Source organism: Stylophora pistillata, chromosome 4 (genome assembly GCF_964205215.1).
Source record: "Stylophora pistillata chromosome 4, jaStyPist1.2, whole genome shotgun sequence".
NCBI classification, from domain to species: Eukaryota; Metazoa; Cnidaria; class Anthozoa; order Scleractinia; family Pocilloporidae; genus Stylophora; species Stylophora pistillata.
The window spans coordinates 43,175,952-43,196,755 of NC_142522.1; the positions used below are offsets into that span (position 1 = coordinate 43,175,952).

The window sequence follows — 20,804 nt, forward strand, 5'->3', positions numbered from 1 at the left end:
CGTACGCCAAAAAAAAAAAAAAAAAAATTACGCGACACTGGAGGTAAAACTTAAGATTAAAGGTTACTTTTAAAAAGGGCTTAGTAGAACGCACAGACAAATCCTATAGTGAATGGTCCAGGCCAGATCTACTCCTTGTATATTTTCCATATATTTTGGAGAATAGAAATTCATTTTAAAGATGATGAACTGCATATAATACTTTCATGATTACTGATATGTTTTAGGGCTCAACTTATTACTATATAATAACGTGTGAATCAGATCATGTGCTCTACACAACTGCTTTATTAGAAAACTATGAAGTTAATTACATACAATATAAGCATAATCACATGGCTGCGGTCAAGGGTGTGCTAACTAATAGAATATGTGGATTAATCCTCTTTGGTATTTATCCAAATAGGAACAAACACTATATTAACTTCATTTGCTGAAGGCGCTTCAGTTTGTAAGCTGGTCTCCGTGTTCAAATGTACAGAATACAATTAGGATCCGTGGATCATAATACTCTTGGATAACCGTGATTAACTTTTTAATTTGGGGCTGTCAGTTTTTCTCTTTTCATAGTTGGTTATCTGAATGAAAAAAAATGTCACTGGAGGCGAAAGAAGAATGTGTCATTTGTGTGGGATAAAAAGTTGTGCACAGTTGTTCAAAAGATGACCAGTGTAAATTCAAACTCGGTGTTCAACGTGTAAACGGATTCTATCCGTGCTAAAGTATTTGTGTAGCTACCTCCCCTAGGTAAATTAGTTGTAACTCTTGAACTCGCATTTGTTAATTTTATTTTCATTTGCACCCTTGAAAATGGCGTCAAGAACTCGCCGAAACGTCGGGATATTATATCGCTCGTTTTTACCTGTCTATGCTACCGAATTCTACCATATACTACCCAATATTCATGTAAGTGCTAGGGGATTAACATAGATCAAAATCGTTTCGCTGACTAAAAATTTCTTGCAAACATCGTGGACCTCTTATGTCAACACATTTATAAATAATAACTGGGGAATGGTACTTCCTACATACTTTGAGTGAACTTATGGCAACTGCCTTTAAAAGGAAATGATAGGAAATTGTTTGAGGATAGCCATGCACAGACCTTGAAAGATAGTTAACAAGTATTCACCGAACTAGTGGAGAAGTCTAGTTTTGAATTTACGTACCGAGCCGCGAAACTGTGAGGTTAATGTCCATCTCTGGCCAGCGAAACTAAGGTGAATAGTTTTTTTTAGTATATATGGGATATTAACCAGGCGGGAGGTCAAGGTCGCCCTTTTTTTTTTCTTTTTTTTTTTTTTCGCATTTTTATGGACCGAGACGAAGTCAAACAAACAATGGAATCCGTGTATAATACGCACCGCAATTTTGATGGTTATTTTTATAGAAATACAGTGCGTATTATAAACGGATAAATTCGGTACAATATTTTCGGCCGCGTGTGAGTTGCTCGGAGGTGAATAGCAGAGGATATTCGGAGTTTGAGTAACCAACCAGAGCTTGCCTTCATCGCTATTTACCTTTTAGCACATTCTGACGACTTATATATTCTAGCTTATTAACAATGCTTTTTCCATTTCTAAGAAGTGTGAGACCACAGTACCCTAGATGCGGTAAACTATAAGCTTCGTAAAGGCAACGCTTGAATATCACACGAATCTCGCTACTTTAAATGCCTTGGTTGTCAGGATCATTTGAGCAAACTAAACAATTTTTGTAAGAGCCGTGAGCTTCTTCATGTCTTCCAAACTAAAAAGCTATCACTTTTATGGTAATTTTCACTGATTCAAACATAAGTCAGAGATTAGTCTCGGTGATGATTTTTTGAAATTCTGTGGATTGATTCTGCAAAAGAGTTCCTATCTTCTAGCTTTCTTTTTTTTCCTGATCCTTTGGGAAAATCCAGGTAACAAACGCGACAGCAAGATACATCAGAGCTGTTTTAAACAAATCATTCACAGACCCTCTCACAAAATAGAATAGCCCAGCTGTCATCACCACACCGAACAGGAAGAGGGCAGCAAGTAAAAAGATTATGCAGAGAAACGCAAACCTGAACTTAACAAGTTTGGCTTCTGACTTAGTACAAATAAGGTGATAGACTGGGTAAACTATGGCAAAAATGGCAACACAAATAACGAGTAGAACAAGAAGACCCCATGATGTGTTAAGCATTATTCCAACTGCAAGCCAGCAAAAATGAAACGCAGTGAGGTTCCCCCACACAAAGATACAAAATCTTTGCCATAATCCATAACATGTATTTTCTGGGATAAACGCAAAAGTCGTCGGAGTAACTAATGGAACAATTACTATCCCTGTAATTGAGAGCCCAACAAGAAAACCGAACATGCACCACAGAACTATCGAGTTTCCTTGCGCCAGTAACGTTAGAACTGTTATTTGAAGCCCAAACTCTACTAACAATAACAAGTAAATTGCCACTTCAATAGCCTTTGCTAAATTTTTTCTACTATCATCCTCCCTGGCTGCTTCTTTGAAGAATATGAAAACTCGAAAGGATAACAATGGACCAGACAGATATGCGAAACCAAACGAACCAATAAGAAGTACAATAACCATGTAATATTGACGAGATTCTGTTAAAGTGGATATGTCTGGAGTATGACCCTTTGTAATGCACTCAGCTGTGTTAAGTGTTGGATCTTGGATCGTTGGACTGTGAGCTAAGTCCTGAAGCTGTAGGAAAAAATTTGCTTTTAGTAGTGTTCTACAAATTTCAATGCGGACTGCTCCAAAGACCACCCAGCCGAAATCACGCCTATGATTACAGCAACACCATTTTCTTGTTTTAATTCATACCTAAAACTCAAACGGAAATCCTCGTTGGTCTTATGATGCCCAGTTAACAATTAACAATTTGCCCTGATCCTAACCTGCATACAAAATACTGTTTCTTAGGGAGTGGTGACGGAGATGGTCGATAGAGAGTGGACCTCATGCCTCAACCCATTTTTTTTAGACACACAGTGGGTGGGTGGGGAGCCATGCCGTCCGTAACAGTACGACTGCTTACTAACCGAGTACGAAGTCTCTACCGTATAAGTTGCTGACCGAGTTTTTTTCCTCATATGATGTATGGCCCTAGCGAGTGCATACGTCCTTAATCGGACATGAAATAGGTAAAAAAAAAAACTGCCCGGGAAGAAGGGGTTAGAATTACCCACAAGCCCTGTAGGAGGATCAGATAAATTTGATATGACACAACCATAATCCTCCCCCTCCCCTCCCCTCCCCTCAAAAGGTGATATATAATGACAGGTCACTGAAAATTTTCTTCACTTCCTCTCAGGCCAGGGGTACTAGATTTTTCCAAACGGACCGAACGCGGGTTAGATATTATATTTCTATCATTTCCGCTGGTTCCGGATCATAGACCGTATCGTAATCAAAAAGCTGGATAGGTTCCCCGCGCGCGATTAGCAAATCACACGCAAGGAGTTAAGATTCCAGCTCCTTGAGATGCTTCAGAAAAAAATTAATAAAGCCCAACTTTTTTTTTCGCTTCTTCGATTTGCCTTTGGACGGGGAAAGACCGGTTCACATTGGTACTTCTTGACCAGTCCACTGGAATTCAGAATGCTCACACTAAGCCTGCGTAGCTAGCCTGTACATACATAAGCTGAAACTTGCCTAACTCTTTTCCAGGGTTGTTTACCGAAAAGGAAAGAGTCGTTTTCACAAATTAGTTTCTTACCTCAGACAAGGCCCTTTGGATGATTGTATATCGCTCATTCTCTGAAACATTGCAGCAGAATGGCAAAATTGAGATGTGTAATTCTCGTGAGCGATATGTAGCAAATATGGACCAGAGGGATAGGACTTCAAGAATTCTAGCAGGGATGGCAGCGTACAGGCATGACATACTCCACGTGTACAGTATGGGTGAAGAGATTTCTGTTCGGTTGAATGCAGACAAGTTAACATGAACCAGAACAGCTGACGGCTCCCTTGAGGGATACAGAGCAAGCGCGATGTTGAAGTAATTTCGCTGAGATGTTAGGGTGTTGTAAACATCACCGTAGGTTTCGCTACAAGTTGTATGATTTGTACATTCACTGACCACGTCTGCTTCAGCGTTATGAAAGAGGTACGTGGCATGCATCAGGAAGAGAAAGAAAACTGAAAACTTCTGCGAAGTAACCATCATGGTTCCCTGTACAGACGAGAATAGACTTTCTTTGTTTCCTGGAACGACATTCGTATGAAGGAACCTGGGGCTCGTTTCTCAAAAGTTCGGGTAACTTACGGGCCCGAAGCCATGTTTTAAAATCAAAATTTAAACAATAGGAAAGCAGGTTCTGGCACCCAAACCAGTCTTTTTTGTTCCTTTAGCTGATAGTTTTATTGTATCATTTTCAAAACTTTTGAAATCTCCATCTTGAATGACAACAGAACAGCTTTACGGGACTTTCGAGAAACGGGCCCCAGGCTGACAATTAACTACTTTCTGCATTTGGGTTTTTCGGGATAGACAAGACATCAGGGAGATTCCCAAAGCAACAAAACAGAATGCAACCAGAGAGCTCGAAGATTCTTTGATTGTGTTGAAAGGTGTGCAAATAACGTTATCTATCTACCTATCGATCAAATAGCTGGTATACATGACCTCTCGAATAGGGTGGCTTTTTTGGCTTTATCTTCCTCTCAACTAAGAAGGGCGCAATAATTGAGTTTTTTTTTTTTTTTTTTGTTTTTTTTTTTTGAGAATATCGCAAGTATCAGACACGACAGAATTTTGCTTGTATCTTACTCGTTTAATTCCACATCTGTTTACGCACTCGTGCGTGAGGTACTTTGAATGAATTTATTTTGAGACTGGGTACGAATCGATAATATGATGATTGATTGTTGACATGATAATACACGGTGAAAAATTCCTTCAGCATGACTCACATTTGACGGGCCCTTCCCAGCCGTATTAATTTAAAAACTTTTCAGTTACTCGATCTCAGATCGTAAATTTACCAATCATTTCTTTACCACCAAATAGATTCAAAAGTTTGGCGTGCGGCCTAGCTTTTCGAGGGGCAGCTTACACTAGCTTATCCGCGGGTAAATGCAGTTCTGACACGACCATGACAGCGCTGCTCAACCGGAAGTCTCTGAGAGAAACTAGCACCAGAAATATGAAACCCAGTATGCAGAAATGAGACCTACTAAGAGGATATGATCTCTTGGACCTACCAATTGATTCACTCTGTTATGAATTTACAAAGAGTTGTCATAGATATTCCCATAATTCCCATAGCTTGTGCATAATTAGTTGAGCGGTGAGGCAGGTGGTTTTGTTCGAATTTCGAATAAGAAATCGAGGAAAGCACGCTCGACATCGTTCGTCGACGTTGTAACAAATACGTGCACTTATAAGAATCATAATTTCCCACCTCAACGTGCTATTTAGCCCAATATCAACTCAATATCAGATTAAATATTTCATTTATCCTTGCGCTCTATATAAATATATGACATCAAGTCTCCGAAGCCACAATCACTTCCTAACAGAGAGGCCAGCGCTTAGGCTAACAAGACAGCTACAACTGTTTCATGAAAAAGTATACATTTTGAAGATCCCTTCGACAAAGTCGCTGCCTATCAGTACTTTAGCTTTCAGTGAATTTAAAAGCGACGTTTGTAGCTGGAAAATCATAACAGGGCACAATGTCTTCTTGATCAAGACTCAATTCGTTCTTCGTTCTTAAGTATTACAGGTTCGCTGATAACAGCACTTTGGATTCTCGCTGGTTGTGTATACTAGTCAAAATCAACCACATGACAAGCTAACACTGGGTTCATAAAGTTGTCTAAGGAGTTCAGAGTCCTTTGCCAATTTTCAAACTTATTTTCATAAAGTAAAATATAAAACATTAATTAGTCACGAGGAACTCTATAATTATTGTAAATTCTCATGTTATTTGACGTATGAGATGCCTCTGCTAGCGAGCTTTCAACGAGAACTGAGTGGACTGAAAGATCCACCTTTCTCCTAGTCTTTAAGATCCACCAGCACTATGCACGAAATTCTTACTAAGCACACAGATGACTTACCAGACACGTCGCTTCAATCTTTGTTGTTTTCATGCGGAACCCGAGCCGGATGTTATATGACACCTCGCGAGTCTTATATGACGACAAACATCGATTAGCGCTTCTTTTCCACAGATAGTTGGTTTGAGAGGAGAGATTTTATATATAGATCAAAGTGTTACGGCCCGTCAAACTCCTACCATAGAAAGTGTAGTATGATGTAAAGTATGTAGATACTTGTAAATTATATTACGTTAACCAATGAATTAGAATATGTGAAAATCATGTGTGTACTGCTGTTTCATGAAATGTATGAAAGCAATCCTCGCAGTAATGAACCCTACTTATTTACTGGTGGAAATAAGGCCTGAAATATCAAGTTTAGTTCGTTTCAAAGCAGAAAGCGCGAGCGGGTGGGTTAAAATAAGATATTCTTCGTTATAAAGCTTTCGTAATACAGAAATAAAATCGGACCGCTTGTTGTTTTCAATTGATTTGACGGTTTCGAGTCTCCAACAATTCCAACTGGGGTGGGGGGTTTGGATTCTTTTTACGGACTTAATTCGTCTATACAAGAGAATTTCTCGGTATATCCAAATCAGCAACCCGATCCTGGGAAGTTTTCCCCTGCAAAAATTGTCCTCTCAGTTCAGAACTGACTACACGGATTCTGATATGGTTTGTAACCCAAGGTAAATTGAACAAACAGCAGTAATGACCAATTTTCGTTTAAATTTGGCAGTATAGGACTGTCACCCCTCCACGGCCAAGCTTGGCTGTAAGCGGTTAGTTGTCCGGACACTTTTCTTTCAATTAATTGCAGCGACTGAATACAATCTTTCTAGCATTCCCTTCTTTCTTTTCCAGCCCATAAAAGGTGACATGGATTATAGAGCTGCGAGTGTACCTTGTTAAACATGAAAAATGTGACATCATATTTCCATGAAAACACGCTCTAGCGCAACCTTCCCCCTCTTTGTTCTTCTGCAAGACTTTAGCAATGATAGTGAGCCTCCCTTACTTTTAGGCCCAGGAGAGGGCGGGGTCAACTCGACCCAATTACAAAAAAAATGGGGTAATGCCTGAAATTAGAAAAAGAAAAAGTACAGGAATGGGCGAAATGCCTAAAAGAAGAACATGTCTCGCACTGTGTTTAAGGTTTGGTCATAAGAGTCTTCCAAGTTAAACTGCTCTCATTAACACAAACGCTTCATGAAAAGGGCTAACATCGTAACTGCGTTGGGTAATTACAACAGCATAGACAACACCACAGGAGGTCTTCTTTTTAACATAATTTTTTTTATTATTACATTCCAACCTTAGCGCATGAACAGTGCCGTCGATATTTTGTCACGGAAAGCTTTACGCAACGAATAACTGTTTAGGAATGGCTGCCGAAATCGCATTTTGGTTATTTTAAAGCTTTATTTTCTATTTTCTGTTTTTAAACATGGACGGTACTCCGACAGCTTGAAAGGCTCGAGGAGGATCCCTTGGGCCAGGTACCGTGAAAGGAATCAGGCCTGTGGAAAAATCACACGAACAGAGTTAAAACATGAAGATACACAATTCGATTACAATAGACAGAGCGCTTCTCGACCAGTGAGCAATTGCAAAGCGTGGTAATCTCTCCTTTAACTCCAAGCTTTACCAAAAGTAGCGTTATCATCCTAGTCTGTGTATATCCACCCGTGCTCTGGCAAAGAAAATAATGTCGGTAGACGGGTCAAAACTACTGTTCTGCAGACCGCTGACGAAATTCGACCGCACGATCTTACGTGTGATGTACGACATCTCAGAGTTCCTTCGCTAAATTGCCGATAAACTCTTTGTACCCTTTCCACGTTTTTTTTTTTTTTTTTTTTTTAAGTTTTGACCAGTAAATGTACAAGCTGTAAGAAGTCTGGAGGAGTTGTAAGCCACAGGGGTCAATGTAGAAATTTAGATTGTTTCAGACGTTTTCCAAGCCGCCTTCAGGAAAATAAAACCATGTTACTGGTCACTTCGCCGACATGTTAGCTCGCTGACAACCAACTCGCTAACATCTTTGCTCAACATACCGACACCACTGGTCAACTCGCCAACACCTTTGTTTAACTCGCCAACATCTTTGTTTAACTCGCCAAAATCTCTGGTCAACTCACTGACAACTGTTCAACTCGCCAACATCTTTAGTCAGCTCACCGACACCACTTGTCAACTCACAGAAAAACGTCGGTGAACACGGTGACATTAATTTCTGTTACTCGATTTATTACCAATGACCAAAGACGACTGTAAGCGAGTTGACTATGGTGTCGGCGAGTTGACATGTCGGCAAAGTGACTGGTTACAAACCATAGATTAAACTCCACAATAAATCCCAACAGTAAATACCTTTATCTCGAGCTTCGATAATCGCCTTTGTTAAGAGTTTGTGCTGTTTTTGACAAACACCTGGAACAATGAGAGAAGAAAAATTGACGCAATTGAATACTTTCACTCAATTTTTTTAAGGCCGAAAAACAATGAGATAAACAAGCAATGTAAAACAAACAAAAAAAAGCTATGTGATCGAAGATACAGGCGCCCATATTGACCAATATACAAGCTTGACCTTTAACAGCCTAACATCAGAATGCATATTCTCCCTACTGTTCTCCAGTTTTCCTTCAGTGCTGACATGGAGAATTTGTTTAACAATCAGGAGCTTCTCCAGTTGGTAATCACTTTCCTTTATTGCTATGTTTAAGAGGTTTTTAGTTTTCATATCCTCACTAAAATAACTTCCTCGACCCTTTAGTAGAAAGTACTATCACCTGTTTTGCTCGTTTGAAGAATCATTCCTGTATGAGGGCAGATAAACTGTGACAACAAACCCACATCCTGAAATTAAAATTAAGAGCAATCAATAAAATCCTTCCTCACCATGTAGCAAGGGTACAATGTACAACCAGTTGTCACATCTAGAGTTATTAATTATAATTAAAAAGCTGACATAGTTGTAAGCAAAACCACTTATAAAATGGTCTGAAAATGGACTGCTGTGACAGGAAGCACCTCATACGACCAAAGATATAAATAATTCAGTTACCAACAGTATGAGATAATTAATCTAATATAACAATATATATGATTTCTCATATATTCTTAGCATAACAAACTTAATGATCTAGTACAGCAAAATGGTGTTGTTTCCACAAATACATTAAAGCAGTACTTAACAAGTTATTTCTTTCTTGAGTTACTCACCGTATAAACCAAGTCATACCTTCTACCTGCTTTGAGTTGACAAATGGGGCAGGGATTACTGCATACTTTGGTACCAGCCTAAAAAGGGAAATATATTAAGGTTGTTGCATTTTACAAAATTCATGACTCTGGTTGCTATTAGTGATGACAAAAATTTTTTGAATTGACCTTTCATATTACTATAAAGAAAATACTTAGCTAAAATGTTACTGATTAAGGTTATCAGATTGGAAAAATACAAGTCAACATCCTGTAATGAAAAAAATCCGGGTGTTCTTCCAAACATTTTTGAAAACAACTTGGTCCATAAAAGCAACAATACTCATCCAAAATATCAAGCCCATTTTTAAACCTAGATGGCTTTCAACTTTATAAAGAAGTATGGGTTCCAATTCTAGCATCAAATTTGAAGACAACTTTGCAATTCTTGGAAGATAGTACAATAACAAATATGGGCCACAGCAGCTACCTGATCATGTATAAACTAAACAAACAACCAAGAGTGCAAACTACAATCCAATCACATAGCACAAACCTTATTTTTTTCACAAGCATTGTAAAATGTAATTGTAATAATGGAGATGTCAGATTCATCTGGTGGTAAAATCTCAACTGTGTACAGCCACCTCCTGCCGTAACAAAATCTTTTTTTCAATTTCTTCGAGAGGGTAGTGGGCAGCTGGACACAGGCTAGCCAAAGCAACAGGGTATTTCTAAATCAGGATCTAGTGTAGATCCAGCCAAAATTTAAAATCAAAACTTACAAAGCAGTTCCGCCGGGTTTTCTGTTAAGAGAAACAGAACACAAAAGGCAAGTAAGCAACTAGACTAGGATTGCAGCCACAGATCATAACACAAAGCTTTCCCAAAAAAAAAAATCCCACAAAATAAAGTGCCAGAGATGGCAGGCCTATAATATTGACTCAACAACAAAATCATACAAAATGCATCAACTAAATGTCTGTAGGCTTCATGAATACTTTGAGGATAATTTAAAAAAATTAAAGAACACACTTTACCTGAGGTGGAAACTGGCCTTTAAAATTTCTTCGAAAACTTGTCCAGATTGGTTTTCCACCTTGAGCAAAAATGGAATATGTTAAATGAAAACTATAAGACAATTAATAGATAACATTTTTTAACTACTTAAAATTGGAGCTGCCTAATTTTTATCATAATCATTGATTAATTGATTATCATTATAAGTATCATCATCATTAGCAATTAATAGTGTTTCACATGTTGATACCAGACTACAATGATAAAAGAGGAGATGTTAGAACTTGCTCAGCCATGAATGGGCATATTTATTAAAATCAACACCTGTGATGATATAGGAATATTACAATGTAACTGAGATTAACACCTGGGTCAAACATTTACAGACGAAGCCTACTGGCTCACACTTATGCAGTATTATAAGAATTACCAGGCCAGAAAACTTGAAAATGTTCCAGAGTCAATCTACAAGATATGTAAAAAATTTGTGATTAGTAAAATTGACACATATTGACATTCCTGCATCCAAATGCATGCATATTGCAAACAGTATTCTCTGAGATAAGAATTCCAGTGATAATTCATATGAAATAATATTTGCAATTTGGCCCATGTGGCTCTCTATTTTGAAGTGCATTAATTTTATCTTGTAGTTTAAAATGTTGAATAAGAGTAGTTTGATTTGTGTGTTTTTGATTCTTTTGAGAGTATGTCTAAAAAATGGGAAATAGATAAGAAACTGGTTTGAAACCAAATAATCTGGTTAATAATATACATGAAAAAATTATTCACTTCTGATTGGCTTAAAATGAGTATATTTTTCATGTAGCATTAGCACAAAGTTGTAACACAAATAGCTTGCAGATGCTTTCAAAATTTAGTCTGCTTTTTTTCATATATAATTATTGTTAATAAGTAAAAACATGATTCTCCTGCAATTTGATGTAAATTCATGAGCACTTGTAAAGTTTTTTAAGATTACAAATTGCTCATGCAGTTTTGTTGTCTTTGGAAAATTTACTTGTGCTTATTGTGCTTATTATTACCACCAAATCGTACTCAAAATCAGATCGTGGCCTATACTTAATCAACTGAGTTAACACCATGGAGAGTTTCTGCTAAGGGTTTGAGTGTTTGCCCTTTGCAAGAGAAAAAAAGGAAGGATTAGTGCTCACAACAACAGCTTGAGAAGCTCTTTACAATGCCCAATTTATATGATCAACTCAGTGAATAAAACCAAATTATCTTAAATTATAAAAATCTCCACTGATGCAGTACCACAGTTTCTGAATTAGGAACTCACCCCATTTATTCATTAGTTGGAAACCATTTTGATCCAAATTTTCTCTTAAACTACTACATATATACATTGTAAATCAAAAAAAAAATACATACTTATCAGTAGAATATGGATCAATTATTGCAACCTCAATTTTGCTGACAAGACTATTGCGCATTGTTAAAGGCAGCCATTGCTCTTTTCCTGTGAAGAAATTAAGAAGAAAAAACAAAAAAAGAAAACAAGAATATGGTAATTCCACATCAAAATGATTGTAGATTTTAGACAGGGCTTACAAACCATTGGCTTTCCATTTAACAAATAAAGATTTACAAGGAGAGATGTCTGAGCCAAAAGAATACCCACTTCTCCTTGGCTGAAAACTGTCAGTAACAATTAGAAAAAAGACTAAATTCATACTTAACCCCATAGCTCCCAGAAGTGATTAACATGTAACCCTACAATATCCATTCATTATCCAGCAAACAGGTAATGAGAATACTCAAACTCATCAGGTAGAAGTTATTACCTTGATCTTACACCAAATTCTCGTAACTAATGTACAAAGAGACATGTAGAAACTAGAGGTAAGAATTAATAATCAGATCATTCTTGGAAGTTAAAAAGGTTAAGTTAAAAGGCTAAGTTACCGTATTGTACACTTCTGAGAAGTTCTGCTGTAATGGGGGTGATAACTCTGCTGGCCAGAATATTTGTCACCTTTCTGGAATGAGTAATTCCTAGAAAATATTGTGGGTAAATTAAATTTGATGAGTTTCATTTTTCTTCTAAAAGGATCCTTTATGATCTTGTTAATAAAAGTTGTACCTAACTTGACTGTTTGATATGGAGCCTGCAAAGGGCCATTATCAAACATAATTATTTGAGGAGTTATTTGACGAGTTACGTGACGAGTTATTTGATGAGTTTTGTGATGAGTTATTTGACGAGTTATGTGACCAGTTACGTGACGAGTTATTTCACGAGTTATTTGACGAGTTATGTGACAAAGTGATCCAAGTGAGAGTAGGTCTGAGATGGACATGGCAGATACATCATTCAACAAGGTATGTTTAACACAGCTTCTGGTAAATTTGCTGGCAATAAATTCCACTGAACTAAACACACGAAGATTTATGGGTCGTCGCGTTTAACTTGAAGTTGGAGCGTCGCTTCTTAACTACCATCACAACATTCAGAAAATTATTCAACATTCTGATAATGCTTTGGTTTTTTGCCCATATTTTATCTCTTGCAAAAAGGTGGACTGGTTGTTACCACAAAAAGAAATGGTTCAACTGTGTCCAGTTCTCTGGAGCACAGTGTGTTGCAGTTATTTGGGATTCTTGGTTACAGTTTAATCCATTTACCAGTAGCTTTTGTCTCTGGTGGCAGATCTGGCTCAAGTAAATGAAAGGCTGGATAAGTTTATCTAGTGAATGAGTCACTATCTACCAGTACCACTGTAAGGTCAGATAATGGAAAGATTGCTATATTGCAACATCTCACTAGCAAATATAGATCTCAATCTGCTTAGCCAAGCACAGGATACTAAACCCTTTACAATTTTTTCACTAGCAGTACTTTTTAAAAACTGGTTATTGACTTGTCCACCAGAGAATGTTATCCATGCTTTGGTGTTCAAAGCCTGCTTTACAGCAATAGTGTATGGACATTTTACAGAAACAAAATGCCCACTGATTACTTCTGCATGTGAAAAGTCAATGAAGCATCTGCTATGCTGGCCTGTAGCTAATAATTAGTGTTTATTGTTCAAAACATGAAATAAGGAGTTGGTTAAGGGCTGCTTTATTTTCAAGCAAACAGCCATACTATCTTGTTTAAAATATATCTAAATTGTTGTTGTTGTCACAGTTCACATTCTGTCAGAGAAACTGGGAATAAACCACTTTTGATACATGCTAAATAGTTGTCCCATCAAAATATCAAAACGAGGCTCTCCACATTTGAAAGCACACTGACTGGTGATGGGAAATCCTTGTGAATTATAAATTATAGACTCAAAAAGAATGTTTAGAGCTTTTCAATATGGTCAATCAAAGCACTGTACAAATCCTTTGCTTCATCAGGTGAGTTTGGCATGAGCCAGTGCTATTCATGCATGACAAGTTGCTGACTGTTAACTACTTGGTTCTATAAATATAAAGTTCTTTATTCGCGCACACACTAATCTAAGTAATAAAAATGTAGAGCCAAAATTCACATGTTTTATACCTGCTAGCATTTTGCATATATTACGGTCACACTACAATGTACACTAATTATCAACGATTCTATTTTGATAAAACGTAAATGGCAGCGTGAATTGCTGATTATGCAACATCTCCCCTTTAATAAAAAAAAAACTTAGGCCTTATCTGAAAACATTGAAACTAATTAAATTGTCTCTATAAGTCTTTTAGGTCTTGTAATCACACGTCTTGGTCATTCACTGCTACTATTATCGCCATGCTTCATACTATCGGCAGGAACGGGAGTAATCTCTTGTGCTAAACGAATGAAGCGACGATTCCTCACTAACTGGGCTCCCTTAGTAGTTTCGACACCATATGATCTCGGTTGAGACGCTACTGGCGTTTTGGTAATGCTTGCTGGAGTCCACTGGTTATATTGGGGGTGAACGTGTACGTACACTCTCTGATTTTGTGGCAATGAAGGTAGATCCCTTGCAGTTTTGTTGTAGTGTTCGCACACTTTGTTCTTGTCTTTCACCATTTGCTCTCGGACAACCTGGTAATGAGGATTTTGGATAGGGGATTTGGTTGGAAGTAATGCTCTGTATTTTCATCCATTCAATAGCTCTGCAGGTGATGGTATGCTAGTAGTAAGGGGTGTGGCTCTATAGACCAACATAGCTAAGTTTGGATCATGTCCTGCGGCTGCACATTTTTTCATGCACTGCTTGACCGTCTGCACCATACGTTCGATAAAACCATTACTCTGCGGGTAACAAGGGCTAGACGTGATGTGGTCAAAGCAGTATTGGTTTGCAAAGGCTGCAAATTCCTTCGACGAGAACGGGGGACCGTTGTCTGTCATGATGGTTTGAGGTACTCCATATTCACTACACTTGCTTCAAACACTTTATACACTTGCTTTCAAACACTTCATACACTTGCTTCAAAATCTCGGTGGTAGTGTTCGCATTGGTGCTGCGTACCTTCCAGATCACGGGAAACCTACTGTAGTAGTCTGCTATCCGGAGGTGGGTAGTAGACTGAAACTCGAAGAAATCAATTCCTAACTTCTCCCAAGGTCCTTCAGGAACTTCATGGGGCAACATTGTCTTGCGTTGTTGGCTCCTCGAGAACGTCTGGCACACTTCACAACCCTGTGCTATCTGTAGTAACTCTGAGGTTATTCCTGGCCAGAATACTGCTTCTCGAGCTCTTAGTTGCATCTTCTTAAAACCAAAATGACCCTCATGGATGGTTTAGAGGACTCTGCTACGCAATTTCTCAGGAACTATGAGTCGATGGCCTTTGAACAATAGACCATTCTCTGCGCTGATCTCTTCTCTGTAGCTCCAGTAGTCTACAAGAAGTGGGTGGCATTCTTTCTTTAATTCAGGCCATCCATTTGCTACCACTTGCCTCAGTAAGCCGGAAATAGTGTCTTCTGCAGTTGCACGTCTGAAATCTCCAACTCTCGTAGAATCGGCAGGGATTTCCTCTGTGAGCATGTGAACTGGGATGAAATCTTACTCGTCTTCTCCTTTTTTAGGTGTTGGCTGAGGAGATACTCTGGACAATGTGTCAGCAACGACATTATCCTTCCCTTTCAGGTATTCAATGTTTATGTCATACTGAGATAGTCTCAGCAATAGCCTCTGAAGGTGTGGTGAGTTACACACGATGGATTTCTTCCACACACTGACCAACGGTTTGTGATCTGTTTGCACCATTGCTGTGTATCCATACACATAATGATGAAATGTTTAAAGAGCAAAAACAACACTGAGCAGCTCTCGTTCAATGTTAGAGTAAGATTGTTCTGTCTCAGTGAGGGCTCTTGATGCGTAAATCACAGGCTTATCATCTTGGAGTAGAACTGCTCCTAATCCTTTCTTGGATGCGTCTGACTGAATAGTGCTAGCTTTAGACTGATCAAAGTATGCCAATACTGGTGCACTTGTAATCTCTTTCTTGATAGCCTCAAATGCTGTTTGTTGTGAGCTTTCCCAAGTAAAGAGAGTGTCCTTCTTACAGAGGGTTCTAAGCGGTGCTGTTAAATCTGCCAGTGCTGGACTGAACTGGTTTAGGTAGTTTACCAGTCCTAGGAAGCTTTGTAGATCTTGAAGATTGTCTGGTGGTTTCATCTCTGTGATGGTTTGCACTTTTTTGGGGTCCATCTTGTACCCGGCTGGGGTAAGATTTCCTCTGAAGAATGTACAATCTTGAGACTTGACCACAAATTTGTTTGCATTGAAAGTGAGATTGTTAACTCTCGCTGTTTCTAGCAGGGTGATGACTGCAACATCATGGGTAGTTTCTTCGTTGCCGTGGCAAAGGATATCGTCAACAATTCCAACGCTATTTGGGACACTTTTCAGTACTCTGTCGATTCTTTCCTGAAAGACATCTCCTGATACCTTTAGCCCAAAGGGTAGGCGTAGCCATCGGTACTTGCCCCAGGGTGTATTGCAAGTTGTCAGGTAACTGCTTTCCTTGTCAAGAGAGAAGTGCCAATATCCCGATTTCGCGTCAAGCAAGCTGAAATACTTCGAATTTGCTAATTCCGATAGGATGTCATCGACTGTTCTGCTATACCATTGATTTCTCTTTATCGCTCGGTTGAGATCTTTTGGACCAAGACATAGCCGTAAGGAACCATCTGGTTTCTTAACTGGAACAATAGAGTTAATCCACTCAGTGTGCTCCCTTACTTTTTTGATGACTCCAAGCTGTGTCAATCTCTCCAACTCTGCTTTATAGGGTGGTTTTAGGCTGACTGCAACTTGGCACAGTGGGTGTTGAATGGGGTTGTAGCCTTCCTTTAACTGGATATGATAAGGTCCACCTGGTAAAGTTCCTATGCCTTGAAACACATCACCGTATTCCTGCAGTAAGTAATCCTTAGTGGTGGGCAATGAGTGTGTCTTTCCATTAATGGTTATCTTCTCTTTAGTGCTGCTTTGGATCACTGGTACCACTGGATCAGTGCATTTCTGAACTCTTGGAATTACTGGACCATTAGTGGTTTTCGCAGGCTCTTCCACGATTGTTTGGATAGACTTATCTGTTTTACAGCTTGGACACCAGGTTTCTGGATTTCAGGGAAATTGACGTATTCCATGATTAATGCTTGTTTCTGCCTAGGATCATATGACCTTTGCTGTCTACGACTTCGCACAAAATTCTGAATATCTTGTTACCAGGGTAAAGGTACACAATGCAGGAACCAAGGTTTTCCACTGGACTGTCATTGTAGCCCTTGAGATTCACGGTTGGTTTGCCCAACTTTAAGTCGTTTCCGAAGAGTGCTTTAGCCTTGTACAACAGCAGTATGTTACAACTTGCTCCAGTATCAACCTCGCAGTCAATCTGGAAGATTTGCGATGAAAATTCCTGGCTGAGCCATAGCGGGCGGTTGTGAGGTTCTGATTTTGGATGATTGAGACTTTCTACTGTTATTGTCTTGAGGTGACGAATAGGCGCGTTGAAGTAAACTGGCTCATATTCATTCAGAACGCAGTCCGTGCACTCAGAAGCTGTTGTAGACTGGACTTGTAACTCATTGACACGTGCGTCTTTACTCTTTGATTTGCACACGTAACCGTGATGCCCTTCCTTCCCACACTTGAAGCACTTTGCCTTCTTTGCGGGACACTCACTTTTGGGATGTGACGGTTTCGCTCCACAATAGAAACAAGTTTCCCTCTTTGACCTTCCCTGTTTCCGATCACTGGAAGCTGGTCTTTGTTGCTGCTGTCTGTTCTGGTTGGCTCTTGATTGCCTGTTTCCTTGGAGTTTATAAACTTTCATTTGTAGTGGTTCACCTTTGAATTCCGGTCGCATGTAACCAACTTGGTGTGTTGTGGCGTCCTGATTCTGAGCGATTTCTATTGCCTCTTCTAGTGTCAATTCGGAACCTTTTTCAATGCATTTGTAGTATGCCTCTTTAGAGCATAGTCCAATAACTATTGCATCCTGAAGTAGTCAGTCACGTGCTTCTGGAGGATATTCACACTGGTCGCACAGAATAGTGGCTTTGTCAATGTAGTCTGCAAGGCTAAGATCACCTTGCTCCAGGCGGCGGAAGTTTGATGCGGCTGCGAGTGTGTTGGATTTCGGCTTTGTCCACTCCACAAACTTTTTAAACAGCACGCTTGGATCTCCCTTCTCTTCCATGGTGAGATTGAGTGACTTACTGTGTGTTCTTCCAGCTTTTCCTGCCCAAATGAGAACATAATTTGCTTTCACAGCTTTGCTCTTCGAAGCTAGCGGACCATTCAAAAGAAGTTCACATTCCTCAACCCAATCCAAGCACTTTTGGTAACATTCGGGGCCCGGCATAAAGTTTCCTTTCGGCGCTGGTAAATGCTGCAATTCAGCCATTGTAAATTGAGAGAGTTGATGTTTCGAAAAGATGGCGGTGATCACTGTCGACGTTTGTCTTGCCTGGGTTTGTTAACTCCTGACACCATGTTAGCTACTCGCTTCTGTAAATATAAAGTTCTTTATTCGTGCGCACACTAATCCAAGTAATAAAAATGTAGAGCCAAAATTCACGTGTTTTATACCTGCTAGCATTTTGCATATATTATGGTCACACTACAATGTACACTAATTATCAACGATTCTATTTTGATAACAAATAAATGGCGGCGTGAATTGCTGATTATGCAACACTGACTAACAGTGATGTCAACCTTGTCCACTTCAATCATAAACTTCCTCGTACCTGATACCTCTGGAAGTGAAAATAGAAGATCTAGACGTCCTCTAGGGGACTCGTGGTTAATTGATGGTCTTATTCTATGACTGTTCCAAAGCCTTGCAGCTCTGTACAGTTCTTTTTTTTTCTCTTTTTCTAACCATTTTTACTGCACTACCGCAGTAGGGTAGGACTAGAACAGAACACATGCGAACCATGCAAGTAGTCCACCCAATAAATCCCACCCATCCCACCCCAAGGGAGGACATCGATCACACAGTAATCCTGTGCATGGGAAATTAACATCTCCTACCCTTAACCCTGTAGGAGACAGGACTTCCATTTGTTCGTCCCTATCCGAAAAGACTAGAATTATATCTAACCATTTCTTGATGTTATAGAAAGGTAGCATATTCTTCTCCATTATTTTAAGACCTTGATTGTTGGTCCGGCCTGGGCTTGAACCCTTGACCTCCCACACAACAGTCCAGCGCTCTATCCATTGAGCTAACTGGGAGGTGGTTCATCCCTTAATATGTCCATGTAGCAAAACCTCAAACATCCCACATGTACCACATTAGAATCACAATAACAGTCACTTTCTTGGAGCTCTCTGAAATGCTGTATCCACCAATCAGCACAACCCTTCGCAGCTGGGACCACCAAGCTTCTATCCTTTGATTGGATACAGACTGACCATAAATAAAACTCTTCGCTGTGCGAAATGAGTCATCTGAATTGTTTCGAAGGAAACGTTGAATTGCAGCAACATGGCTGTTTTCTGTACCACAGTCCGCTCATAAAATATGGGCAGTGCCCGCCATCTCACTAATACATTTGACTGTGTGTTGGCAATCCCTCGTAACGAGTAAGATGTCCACTTGGCAGTGATTAGATTAAATTGAATTAAATTAAATTAGTTTACTTGAGTTTGCTGGTGACTATACAGTCCGATTCGGGAAGAGCAAATTCTCTGACAGATTGGACATCTGAAATCAGTGGAGGTTGCAACTACGCTGGCATTTTGTTGTCTTTCTTTTCTCGCCAAGTGGAGACTCTCACAGTGCTCCCTCCTCCATTGCTAATGTGCAACAACTGTCAGGTAATTGTTAGACATCCCAACCTCGAGCCACATTATTTGCCCACTATAGCCATCTCTACGTCCGTGCATGGAAAAACCAAAAGGCTTTAGTTTATCATACCTGTCAATGTGCCAAAGAACATTTGGCCCTCTTCCCTTATACTGACACCTTTGAAGTTGATGCCTCAACCACCTATGAACACCATCAGGATCTATGATCCTGAGAGTGTGCCGTACCGTCTCTTTAGAAACCACAAGGCCACGATCTGTGACCAATCTTTGCCAAACAGATCTAAATCCAATAACACTTCCACTTCCTGGTTGCTCTTGTTCAATAGTGACCTAACAGTTCTCAGGTTGGAAATGTTTTGCCATCTTTTAAGGCCTCTATGGGCTAGTATTCTTTTCAACTGTCGCAAACTGGGTTCCTCATCAGGCAGTAATAGAAGACATGAAAGTATTTGTATCCAATTTTAAAGTATTGCACAATTAATTCATCACAAAAGTTCATTTCAAGGCCAAACAGGCCACCATATTTGCCCCATCTACACAAATATAACCCAGGCTCTTGCTTTACAACAATTCGTCAAATAACTCGTAAAATAACTTGTCACGTAACTCATCACATAACTCGTCAAATAACTCGTCACGTAACTTGTCAGATAACTCGTCAAATAACTCGTCAAATTATGTTTGATAATGGCCCTTTGCGGGCTCCGTAGTTTGATGACAAATTCTGTCATGAATTGCAAGTAAAACTAGGGATAACTTAGCGAGAATTATTGCCAACTATCATCTGCATGTGAAGGCATTAATATTAAAATATAACTCAAAAAGTTATTATAATGCATATAAAGCCCCCAACAAGCATGATCCTGAAAAAACTATTTCAGTCAAAAATGTGCCAAAAAATTATGAGAAATTTTGAAATATTTTGGGCTTAGCCCTTAAACAGAAGATCTTGAGGTCAACCAAGAAAATTCAAACTTGTTTGAAAGCTACTGAGCTTAGTAAGGTGGAGATTGCACAGAACATGTTACCTTTAGCCCAAGAACGTCGGACCAGCCATGATTGATCCTTTGGGTGATAGTCGTACAACGATCTATCTTTAAAACAAAAACTAGCAAATCTGTGTGGAGTTTTATGCCCAGAATCACACAATGAATTGATGGAAAGATTCCTCGATAATACTCTCGGAGAAGCCGCCATATTGAATTTTACGATCTGACCCAGTCTACTCGCTGAGCGATATTTTTGATTGATGGG

At 39.2% G+C, this 20,804-nt stretch overlaps 3 protein-coding genes across 3 annotated transcripts; all 3 read right to left on the reverse strand.

The window, feature by feature from the left end:
- Positions 1-268: 268 nt before the first annotated feature.
- Positions 269-6,137, reverse strand: LOC111333147 (uncharacterized). Its single transcript, XM_022938670.2, has 3 exons — positions 6,073-6,137; positions 3,722-4,180; positions 269-2,703 (listed from the first exon to the last, which is right to left on the reverse strand). The coding sequence occupies exons 1-3, from the start codon at positions 6,103-6,105 to the stop codon at positions 1,870-1,872; spliced, it is 1,326 nt and encodes a 441-aa protein (XP_022794405.2). The 5' UTR covers positions 6,106-6,137; the 3' UTR covers positions 269-1,869.
- A 1,193-nt stretch (positions 6,138-7,330) lies between these two features.
- Positions 7,331-20,780, reverse strand: LOC111333148 (uncharacterized). Its single transcript, XM_022938671.2, has 10 exons — positions 20,579-20,780; positions 12,211-12,300; positions 11,677-11,764; positions 10,712-10,746; positions 10,302-10,360; positions 10,047-10,067; positions 9,283-9,360; positions 8,850-8,916; positions 8,428-8,487; positions 7,331-7,574 (listed from the first exon to the last, which is right to left on the reverse strand). Exons 1-10 carry the CDS (start codon positions 20,745-20,747, stop codon positions 7,483-7,485), a joined length of 759 nt encoding a protein of 252 aa, XP_022794406.2. The 5' UTR covers positions 20,748-20,780; the 3' UTR covers positions 7,331-7,482.
- LOC148733869 (uncharacterized) lies at positions 16,823-20,546 on the reverse strand. Its single transcript, XM_088758315.1, has one exon. The coding sequence runs from the start codon at positions 18,136-18,138 to the stop codon at positions 17,740-17,742; it is 399 nt and encodes a 132-aa protein (XP_088614441.1). The 5' UTR covers positions 18,139-20,546; the 3' UTR covers positions 16,823-17,739.
- Positions 20,781-20,804: the final 24 nt, after the last annotated feature.